This window comes from Anarrhichthys ocellatus, unplaced genomic scaffold (assembly GCF_004355925.1).
Source record: "Anarrhichthys ocellatus isolate YVR2014 unplaced genomic scaffold, GSC_Weel_1.0 scaffold16, whole genome shotgun sequence".
Taxonomy (NCBI): Eukaryota; Metazoa; Chordata; class Actinopteri; order Perciformes; family Anarhichadidae; genus Anarrhichthys; species Anarrhichthys ocellatus.
In genome coordinates, this window is record NW_022280046.1 from 6823285 (window position 1) to 6835294 (window position 12010).

General features: G+C 40.0%; 1 protein-coding gene across 1 annotated transcript; it reads left to right on the forward strand.

Moving 5' to 3' along the window:
• Positions 1-1495: 1495 nt before the first annotated feature.
• On the forward strand, positions 1496-11439 carry vsig8a (V-set and immunoglobulin domain containing 8a). The gene is made up of 7 exons (XM_031855849.1): positions 1496-1582; positions 1803-1894; positions 3372-3547; positions 4598-4802; positions 7786-7938; positions 9180-9302; positions 11226-11439. The coding sequence occupies exons 2-7, from the start codon at positions 1810-1812 to the stop codon at positions 11372-11374; spliced, it is 891 nt and encodes a 296-aa protein (XP_031711709.1). The 5' UTR covers positions 1496-1582; positions 1803-1809; the 3' UTR covers positions 11375-11439.
• Positions 11440-12010: the final 571 nt, after the last annotated feature.

Here is a 12010-nt window from a genome sequence, read left to right on the forward strand (position 1 = left end):
TCAACAGAGGAGTGAGGGAGCAGCGACTGCAGAAGGCGTGGCCTCGTGGTTACTTAGCATGTGACATGGGGGGTTTAGGGGACACGAGGGAGACTGTCTAACCATCCCTCAGTAGCATGGATAGAGATGCTGGTTTTTAAGGTTACCAGCCATGACAATCTGCTTTTTTGTTTTTTTGCATATATATATATATATATATATATATATATATATATATATATACAAGTATATACACAGGTCACAGGTTCCCGGCTTCCCACCATCATGTACATCCAACACGGGATACTTGCTGAGGGCACCCAAGTATATCCCGGCAGGCGAACATATATACAGTTTATAGCAATAAATACAACACAGCTGCATAAACTGTGTTTCATTGTACTGGTACCTACTGTGTGCATTGACAGTAAAGTTAAATCCAATCTAACTTCAGTTTAGTGGTTGGCATGTAGCGTACGTTACAAATGGACGTCCTGAACCATTTCTTCGAATGGTTCTTTTTTCCATATTGAAGTAATTAGGAAACAGTGAGAGTACCAGCTCCATGCTTTTAAAGCAATTACATACAATTTCCTCCAGCAAAGGCCATCCCATTCCTGGACAAATGTTGCTTTCCAGTCAGTTTAGTTGGTTTTTAGATGACTCTGTCTCTGTAAATCCACATGAAGATTTAAAGAAGTGGCATTTAGTGATATTTCTTATACACTTGGAGATAAGGCTTTTTTATCGTTATTAGTAATCCATTCTCTACATGTATCCGCTGAGGGACACCCCACCCTTACTCATTTATAAAAGCTCTTTCCCCTGTAGAGATAAGCTCTGTGCATTCTTTTCATACATCTTGGTGATGTATACAAACCTAGCAGGCTCATGTTTTTTGGCTGAACAACCAGTTTCTTGTCACTTGAGACCTCATGCATTCTCTTTGTCTTCCTTATTATTTGAAACCACAGACATCTGACAAATGAGTAGTGCTGAAGTGGTGTGTGGTGTATTGTGTATCCAACTAATAAGTAGGGTGCAGTGGCTGTATGTTTCCTTGTGTAGGTGGAAGCAGTTGATCTTCTGTATTTTCAAGTTTGAGTTTTTGTTTTTTTACCAAATAAGTAAATAGTTTTGACAATAGTCAAAGCAGCATTGGGTTGCAGATGTTTTGCTTTCAGTACAGTTCAGTCCTCATCAAATTAGCACCCTGAGTTTACGTCTAATTGTATGCTTGTTCCACCAGTTCCACTTGTTTACCAATGGATTGCTATTGTTATCCAGCTGCCAGGGCGATGATTTCCTTTTTTAAATTCTAATTTGATTAAAATCGTATTTCACATAATTTAGTTTAATTTAGTTGTGGTAATTGCGAAGCGCTCGGAAAGTATTCGGAAAAGTCAGAGGGTGTTAAAGGCAACATTAGCAGCTGAATGGCATCACCAAGGAAACCTCCTTGTTAACAGGTAAAACAGGTGAAGAAACCGTCCAATCAGAAGGTTTTGTGGTGAGGAGGACGTTAAGGAGGAGCTCCCTTTAAAGCAGGAGCTGCTGCTTTATAATCCATTGCCAGACGTTTGGATGTAGGATCTGCATTCAGGTAATATCTGTAGAACCTTTCTGAACAGCTTGTTGTTCTACAAACATGCTTTTTTCATTCCTCCTAAATGTGTATATAGTTGTCTACCGTTCTTATCAGTTTTGAAAATCAGTTCCATGTGTCAAACATTTGAAGCCCCGGTACTGTGCATTTGTGGAAGTCTTTTTTTTCTTTTTCTGTAATTTTGACAATTGCTCTCCATGATTTGATCTCAAAACAGGACCACTATGTTAAGAGACAGTTGCAGTCGTTTGATCTCAGCTTTCTTCACGCCTGTCTCCTTGCTTTGCACTGCAAGTCTCTTGACCACAGGTAACAATACAGACACACAAGTGCATTAAGCACACACATGCAGAAACGGTGACTGCTCTCGATCTTATCAACTCTTTCATGACACGTTATTGAATGAAGCATCTTTCTTGACATGCTCATTGAGACCCTCATGGCTCAATTCTTGTGAACGCTGCTGAGCCATAGGGCTCAGTGATGTACGCTCCCCCACGTGCCTCAAGATGACTCCCTAATGTTTCAGGGAATTGAGCTCATATGTTTTTCTTTCTTCTTAGGTCGGGCTCTTAAAAGACTGAGCTCCAGATCTCAAATACATATCTACTTTCAAAAACATATAAAGTAATATGAAGGGAATATTTTACATTTAAAGATAGTGTTTGTAATCTTGAGACACTAGCAAGAGTATTTTAGATTTTGAAAAAATGATCTGACTGAAAAACCCAGCCTCGTGTTGCCATTAACTCTTTTCCAATGAAAGTAGTTCACCAGCTCCAGATGTCTCTACATCTACCAAGTTGGCAATGCTGACAGCCCGTTCCTTCAGTCCTCTCTCCAGAGCAACTCCCCCACAGTTAGAAACATGGCTATTGTTAGTTCTCACAGCTGTCAAGTTAGCAGCTTGTGAAAGACTCCGGTGATGCGCAATGAGCGTACGGTCAGAGTGCGGGCCGATAGGCAGGTAGGTGGCGGTTAGCCCGTCCAATCATTTCATTCATGCTAAATGAATAGATTGCACGTGTTTATTACAGTGCTGGGACAGCCTCAGATACCAGATGTGATTCTTTTCTTCTTGTGAGAGCACTTGAACAGCATTTGAATTATTGATTGCTGTCACGATGTAATGATAATGTCAACAAATATAATATAATATATATTTGAAGAAGATTACCAATCCTTGCTTTAATACAAACATGTAACAGTTGGAATAATTTAATATGCAAATTCCTGAACACCATAATTATTTCCTCCAGGCCACATGCTCCTGAACAGCCATTGTGAGTCTAATTCAAGCTTTCTTGAATGAAAATGAAGAATACAAAACAAACCTTAAGGGAGCTGTATTTAACATACAGCAGCAAACAATTATAACACACACACAGAGGGAGAATGATTTCAAGGCTTTTTAAATCTGTCTCTATGCTCCACATTGAAAAAATGTAATCCGGAAATTAGGTAATTCATTGCACTCCATCCCAATGGAGCCCCTACAAGATGTTTAGCTTGTGGAAAGACGGTAAAAGCTGTGTCATGTTTTGTTCATACCTGACCTCTGATTTATTTTTCCCTCTGGAGCACTCTGAGAGAAGAATTTGGATTAATATTAAACTTATCCATAAAACTGTGTGCATGGGCACCGTAAACTGTGGCTCCATGAGCGTGGAGAAAGGCTTGCTGGATAAGAAAACACAATATGTCTCTTTGAGGATTACAATAAGGGATTTAGAAACAACAAATATGTTTCTTGGATTATTTTCAAGGCTTATCTGAATTTCTTCAGAATTGAGATGTGTGCGAGGGATGCAGGTGACATCCACAAGTCCGCAGACCATCCAGAAGGCAGAGGGAGAGAGCGTGACTTTGGGCTGCAGTTACACACCAAGCCCTTCTGACACCGGAGAACTTGACATAGAATGGACTGCGGTCAGTCCAGACTCCACGCAGACAGATCAGATGGTGAGACGCAGAATGAGAATGGTGGGAATTGTACTGTAAATGTATAAACATGGTCTGATATATTGAGGTTGTAAAGCAGAATTCATTTGGAATTCATGCTAAGGCACCTGAAGAACATTCACTTAAAAACATCTAATTATTTTCTGTCTCATGTAGTGTGTTTTTGACTCTACAATTCTAAATCAGAATTAAGTCCAGTGTGGACTCCTAACACCTTTTTATTTTCACAGGAAGTAGTTGTTTATCCAATTTGCCTTTTAAATGAAACGAGTCATTAGTGTTGGAGACTTTCCCTCACCTCTGCAGCAGACGTTGTTTTTATCACAGTCAATACAAAGAATAAACAGGCCCAGATACGTCCTGCTGTAGACAAGTAGCCAGTGCAGACTATTGGTTCAGCAAATGGACATGCTTTGTGCAGTCAAACACTTAAACAGAACAGGTTTTACAAGCTCGTTATTCTACATGAATCTAAACATTTATCCACTGCAAACCTAAAGCTGTCGTAATCGATCTTGTCTAAAAGATGAGCTGACGAGCATGAAGCCCTGACATATTATCACATTATAAATTGCTATGTTAATGACAATCGGCGATCCAGGAGACAGGAAACAACATTATCATCCCAATAAGACGCAGGGCAACGTTAGCGTTCATCTGGGGCTGTGTTTCTCTCCTACAGATCAATGTCACTCCACAACAGTATACATCGGGTTTTTATCTCTGTGCTTTAGTCTCCATGAGCAGAGAATAATATATTCTTCTTTAATTGCGAGACTTGCTCAGATCTTCACTAACGTTGTCTTTGCGGTGCCAGGCAGGCACCTTTAAAAAGGCTATTTGTTTTAACATTAGCAGCCCCAAGGGACAGTGCTTGCAGTGGGTTTTGTGAGAACTTGTTTGCCAAAACCAGCTGGCTGCTATTGCTGGAAACAAGATTGTTGAGAGTGCAGTGACTGAACCATACAGTAAATGTAAAGCAAAAGAATGGATTGAACACTGGTTTACATGAACTTATTGACTCTTTGTTTCTATTTTGTTTTCCTTCAGCTCATGTCATACACCAGCGGAACTACACACATTCATGGTAACCACGCTCCTGCAAAAGGGCTAAGCTTTGCTGCTACTGACCCCTCACTGGGTGACGCTTCCATCTCAATCGCTGTGCTGTCGCCTGCTCATAGTGCTACCTACCAGTGTAAAGTGAGGAAACCCCCTGGAGTAGACTCGAGCAAGGTGTCACTGGTGGTATTGGGTAAGACTGGGCATCGGGGTTGCATCCTTGGGTTAGCACATGTACCTGGCACACATTCACTTTGAACATTTTGAGTTGCCTGTATCAATGATTGCCATTTCCTTTTCACATGCCAGTATAGATTACATTTACAATTTGCCACAAAGCTAATTTAAATGTACCTGCTATTAGGCATGTTTGATCTTTTAAGACTACTACGTTACCACAGAGAAGTGTATCCATTAGTGGTTTGTGGAGGTCAAGGGCACCTGGATGCCAGTGAGAACTAACATAATTGCTCTCTCAGTGTCTGCTGTTATCAAAGGCTGTTACCAGTCAGATACTATTCCTTAAAAGAAACAATCCTTCATTTGATGAGGTGTTGCACCATAAATTCAGGTCAAATTCAACAATTTTCAAATCCCTAGTGCTTAATAATAAAATACTCTTGCTATGTGAGAGCATGATTTGTTCTCTTTTGAGCAGCACGACTCAAACAACATATTATAAACAAGCATCACCTCTCTCGACCATTTTTACACCTTTAAAAAAAAAAAAGAATTCCCAATACAAATATATTTCATTCGTATAGCCTAATATCACAAATCAAAAAATATGATACAGGGAAAATAAAGGAAGAAACCTTGAGGAAAACAACTGAGGATGGTACCCCTCTCCCAGCATGGGCAGAAGTGTAATAGATGTCATGTGCACGGAATTAATAACATAACAAAATCACAACATTGTCAATCCATACGACAGAAACAATACATATAATGAGAGTAGTAATGCGATATGCACAGCCACGCACGGACCAGATGTAACCACGATCCATGGAAACTTGTAAGGCGGGAAAGCACAAGTGGAAGCTAGCTTAGCAGCTGAAGGCTTTGGCTCCCGTTCTTCTTTTGGAGACTCAAAGAACCCCCACTGACTCTACATTCTGGGAGCACAGTGCTCTAGTGTGGTGAAAGGGTACTACAAGCTCTTTAAGATATGATGGTGCCTGACCATTAAGGGTAGGTGAGGAGAAGGATTTTAAATTATAATCTTTTTGCAATGTTACATCGGTTGTAAAAGGCTGTCCTTGAAGTTTGTTTCATATGATGGTTAAAGGACATGGTCCTGATCAAAGATAACTCAGATATTCTTTATGGTGGTGCTGGAGGACAATGCCACTTAGAGAAACCATATCATTCATCTTGGAGGTGTTCGTGGCCAAGTACAATAGCTTCTGCTTTGTCTGATTTGTCCTGAAGACATGCTTTGGAGTTTAGATAACTGGTTGGTTTAAACTGGCTTGATCGATATATATAATTGGGTATCATCAAGTTTATGGTTTATTTCTCGTAACAATTACCTCAAAGAAGCATATATATGGTGAATGGAATTGGTCCAAGCACAGAACCCTGTGGAGCTACGTGACTTACTTTGGCACACAAAGGATTAATTGTTTGCATGTACAAACTGGGATTGATCTGACAAATAGGACTCAACCCAGCTTTATGTGGTTGATTTTAATGACGATTTAATGTTCCAGTCTCTCTATTAGGATGCTGCCTAATGCTGACTGTTTCATGGTCAATGGTTTGACCAAACAATCTTAATCTCATGCTCCATCTTCTAGGTTTTTCTGGAGATTCTACCTGCATGGCACTTGAGATTGCTTTATCTAATGATGGAGCTTTGACATGGATAGCTGCAGTCATAATTCTGACCATTGTGATTCAATTAATTAACTGAAGGAAGATGGCTCGAGAAAGGTCTGTTTCCCTGAAACTGATACTGATTGAGTTGATGAGATACTTAAAAAAGGCGACTATAATTCAAAATGACACCTCACTTAGAGCCATTTGTCAGTGGGTTCAGTCTTAAAATCTGCCAGAGGGGTGAAGTAATTTATTTGATTCTAGTCCAACTCATCTTGTTTGAAGAGCATGAGCAGGAACTGGGGTGGAGGAGGAGCTCACCACATTGGCAGATTCATTTATTATGATATGACTGGAGACTATATTAAATAACCTCCTACAAAGATGTTTCAGGATATCAAATAATTGGCCACATTAAAAAAACAAAACTCTTTCAGGAGCCTTGTGGAATAAATCTAAAGGACGGAATATCGTCTCCCTCAGACATAGTTCTAAAGGACTATTTTTACACTTATTTTAGGGCAACTCATTTTTTTCAGATGACCAATCAGAGTTACAGGTTGAAGGAGCACTGATTACGTTGTATTTCTCAGTACAACCTATAAAAGATGCAGTGCTGTACACATGAAACCTTGGCAGTTATTGTAATTTCCTTTCCAAAACCTGAAATTCACAAGACTACCACAGCGCCTCAAACATTTATTTTTCCTCTTAAAGTTCATCTTACAGCTGGGCCAGTTTGGATCAAATGAAGTGAACTCATTCTTGATGAAAACTGACAGATGTTGAATGGTAATCTTTAGCGAAGCCTCACATAACATATCCTTCAGACAACCAGAAGCTGTTTTTATCCAAACAACAAAACAGACCTAAGAGCCAACAAGTCATTTTATTGGTCAGGTTCTTTTTATGACCTCGAGCAGGTTAAGTGATTCAAAGAATGCATAAATAGATGGATAGTATTCCGTATTTTATGATATAAATGGTGAACGCACTTAAATGTGTGAAATGTTGTGGACCTTCAGGTCAGTCTCTCCAAGCGTATCTTGTTATGTCATTTATTTCACCCTAACTAAAACCTATTTTTGTCCTCTTTCAACTTCCAAACCAGTACAGAACTCCTTGTTTCTTCTTTGCCATCTTTAACACCTCAGGCTTGCAATCTATAAAGATTTTAGATTTTTAATACACTGTATATGTGTAATGTGTAATGAAACAAATGTTGACATCATCCATTTATTTGGTCTAAAACTGTAGAAGCCCAAATCAAAAGCTAGAGAGCTGAACTGTTTTCAGAGAAAAAGACAAGAATAGAAAGGAATGGTGATTTCCATTTGTTGTTGTTGTGATTTCAGTGAACCCCTCTGTGCCTGAGTGCTGGGTGGAAGGAGCGGAGCTGGTCGGAGAGGCTGTGTCTCTGTGCTGCAAGTCTGAAAAAGGCTCCACTCCCTTAAAATACTCGTGGAGGAGAGAAGGTGCAGGCCCATCCCCTGCTGCATCCACACAGAGTAAGTGTGACCTCTGCTGATGTCATGATGCTACTACAGCTCAAGGTGTGCGTGTGTGTGTGTGTGTGCGTTTGTTTGTATGTGTGTTTGTATATGTGTGTGTGGGTGTGTGCCTTTACGTGTGTGTTGCTGTCTGGGCCTTGGGTCAGGTTAAGTATTGAATGCTGTGTGAGCAAAACTCAATGAAACCCCTTTTACTGTTGAATGTTCAGTGCAGCAGCCTTACATAATTGTGATTAGCCCTGGTGCAATCTTTCCCTTGGACCTCTGCCCAAACACAAAACGCACGCTTGTGCGCACACACACACACACACACACAACCACTCCAGACAAACTGCAGGGTATACAGCACCACAGACGGCAGCCAAAGCCCCAAATTTATCAACGCTAATTTCAAAAGCCTGCCCTGGACTCAGAGGCCAAGTGTTAACACGGACACAGATTACAGTGGGTGTGCATTTTCCAACATTACGAGAGGTAGCGATGACATGGCTATAGATTTCAATCCCTGATCCCACTCCATAATAACAAAGAGGAACGTCTGCTCGTCACTTAGGAGTCCATCAGGGCCTTGTGCTCAGCAAAGTGATTAACAGCATTGCTCAAGAGCCGTTTCCTTTGCGATTGAAATGTATGATACGCGATTGCTGCAGGAGGCTGGAGAGAGATCACCAGGGAGCTTAACGTTACTCGCTGTTGACTGTATTGTGTCATTTTCAGTAAATATCAGTCAAATTTCACAATATAAAATGTGTCTTTTCTGCTTAGGCCCCCGGCAGCTTCGAGGCACGTTTACGTCATTGGGACACTGTGTGCTTGTTATTTATTTTCTAAGATAAAGGAATCAAGGAATTTATCAGTATTCATTCCGATTTTGAAAATCATGTGAATTAAATAAACATTTCAGGTAAAAGTATTAAAAATAATTAACGATTTGCAGCACAACACTCTGTTTAACAATTGATATTCTACTTGAGGGACTCACTGTGCATGAACAGAAGATCATTTACATTTTCTCATCATTTTCTTTTCACTCTTTATAACACAAAACATTTCCCGAAATGTTGATGACATTTACTGTAAACCCTGTGATTAGTGTCTTCTTGCAGCATGCAGACATAAAAATATGTGCGAGCAGCTCTTCTCCTGTCATGAACAACGCGTTTTAAGTATCACTTCAACGATTCTACTTCTACTTGTACATGTCTTAATCTGTGTTGGCGGGTGTGTGTTTTCATCAGACAGCATGACTGGGGAGCTGAGAATCACCAATCACTCGCAGAGCGTGGCAGGATTCTACCTTTGTGAGGTTAACAATGCTGTTGGAGCTGAACACTGCAGGATCAACCTGAAAGCAAAGAAACGTAAGGAAACGCGCCTCCACACAGAATGCTCCTGTCCACATGCATCGCACATCACGCACGCATGCCAGCATGAAATGACCTTCATCCTCTTCTCTTTCTTTTTGTAGTTGCGCCACAGTCTCATCATTGCTCCGCTTCTCATCATTGCTCCGCTTCTCATCATTGCTCCACTTCTCATCATTGCTCCACTTCTCACACTTCTCACACACACACTGCGCTCCGTAGCATCCGTTTGCTCTCCTTATTACGTTATCTAATGACAGAATAAGGTCACAGTCAGTGGCAGGAAATCACTTTATTCACAGAAGACACAAACTTTTTTTCACCATCCGCTCTTCATCTCTGATTCCTGCTGCTGACTCACAGAGTCAAACATGAGTAATGCTGAACATACTCCTCTGCTTTATATTTACTTGAGGAATTGTTTTTAAAAAGATACGAGTTAATGGCAGCAACAAAAAGCAGGTGGACTCAAGCAACTGATACAATGTAAAAATGAATCCATGAAATTATTCATGAGTGATACTTCTGAACAGCTTTGAACAAGAATGAAACAGGAGAAATACCAGAGCTGTCCTACATCAGAATACATCTGGTGACTAAAAGTGCACCAGGAGTAGAGAGTTACTCACAGTTATTTAGTATATTTTTATAGAATAAATCATCTCTGGGTTTAGTCTCAAACAATCCATCTGCATTCTGTGGATCCATAAAATGTATTTGTCTTTGTGCCTCATGATCTGTGGAGCAGACTACTTATGTTACATTTTGCTGAGTCCGTCACTTTGATTTTCTTTTGGCTTCGGAGGGAATCATTCATTTTTTCGTTTCAATTGCAGAATGCTGCGCTAAACAGAGGTTCCAACCCTTCGGCTCAAGACCCCCCCACTAAAGGGGTTGCAATATGATTTACTAGATATTATCGAATAAGATCACAATTGCTAAGCATTATTCACTTTATTTTTTCAATTTTCTGGATTTATTTGTGGTATAATTGATCATTTTACCCCTCCAGGCCTTTAGAAACATTGAAATGAAACAATCAGAGTCTGAGGCTCATAAACATGCTGAAAGAATTTATCTCCATACTTTTTGTGTTAGACAAAAGAAAACCCCAACTTAAATAGGATGAAGACACAAAGAGGCACGATGATTGAATAAGATGTAGACATAAAGATGCAAAAACACAAAGCCTTTAAGAAACAGTGACATTTTGAGAAATACAGGTATTGGATGTCTTACCAAGAGTTAGATGTGAAGGTGTATATACTGCGCCCTACCAAGAAATAGTCCCGTTACATGTCTGAAGTCTTATCATCACTGTAAGGTTGCAACCAGCAGAGAATCCGGCAAGTTCGACACATGTAAAAAAAACCTGTAAAAGCTTTAAAAGTGCTGTTTCTGTGCCTCTGGAGAGAGCCAGGCCAGGTAGTTTCCCTATTTACCTGGCTGCTGGCAACTGCTTCATACAGATGACAGATGACGGTAATTATCTTCTTGGGAACTAAGCAAATAAGCTTAGTTCCCAAACTGTTGAACTAAGCCGGTACGATAAGGCTAGTGAGTGATAAGTGGACATTTAACAATACATCATTTTAATTGGACAATCTAAATTCTAAAAAAATAAAACACATTTTGAGACATTATAATCTCAGAGAATATCTACGTTTTTTCCCAGAATATAACCCCCCCTCCCATGGCTTCTTAATACAAAAAATATTTAATTGCCCAATGACGCCGTCGTAGTGCTGGGGTGTTGAAGATATGTTTTAACTTGGAAGAGACACAAGCCAAAACAAGCCAGTAATCTCTGCACTTCACAATACAAATAATCTAGTTTGATAGATTCTTCACACTTTGTTCTTTTCTACCACAAAGCTTCTGAGAGAATAATTCTTTGTTATTCGTGCTGATTCGTTACAGCCCCAAACAGAGCGGCAGTTATAGTCGGCACTGTTGTGGGTTCTCTGCTCCTCATCTTCATCCTGCTGGTCTTCATCGGGATCCTATATTGGAAGTTGAGCAACAGACATCGCTTCGAGGAGGAGTTCTCCAATGACATCAGGTGCTGAACAGTACAGCAGGGACAGCAGGGCACAGTTACAGGTGGTGGCAGCTTGACGGTTAGAGATGTAAGATACTGGAGGAAGGGAACCAATCACACACACTGTCAAGTTTCTGCCATTGATCATTTTGTAACCAAAAAGTCCCGTGATTAGGACACTTTTTGTTGACTGTTGAGTAGTTTTGTCAGCTCTGCTTAAGTTAAAGTTTATATTTTATTTCTCTGTGTTCATCTATACTCTTAGTTATGCAGATCTTCGGTCTCACATTGTGCGGAACAATTTAACGAAATCCTGTTGATCCGGTTTTACGAACTGATTTTCTCCAGGTCTGTTGATGCAAATATAACCCACATTGTAAATAACACAAGTTCCGCTTTGACCTTCATCTGAAAGCCTAAGTAGAATCTATTCAAAGTTACCATCTCTTTCTTCTTGTCCCTCTTTTCTGTCTGTCCTTCGAGTTGGAAACATGAGAGGCTTTCATTGTGTCAACAAACACTCTTGGGAGTTCTCGTCTTAGATTTGCAGCATTTATATACAATTCATTAAATCTCAAAACAACATTGAAAAGTGACATTTCAGAATTCCTCTTCGACTTTAAAAAGACTTTCCTGGGTACAGCTATTGTATGTCTAGTTAATT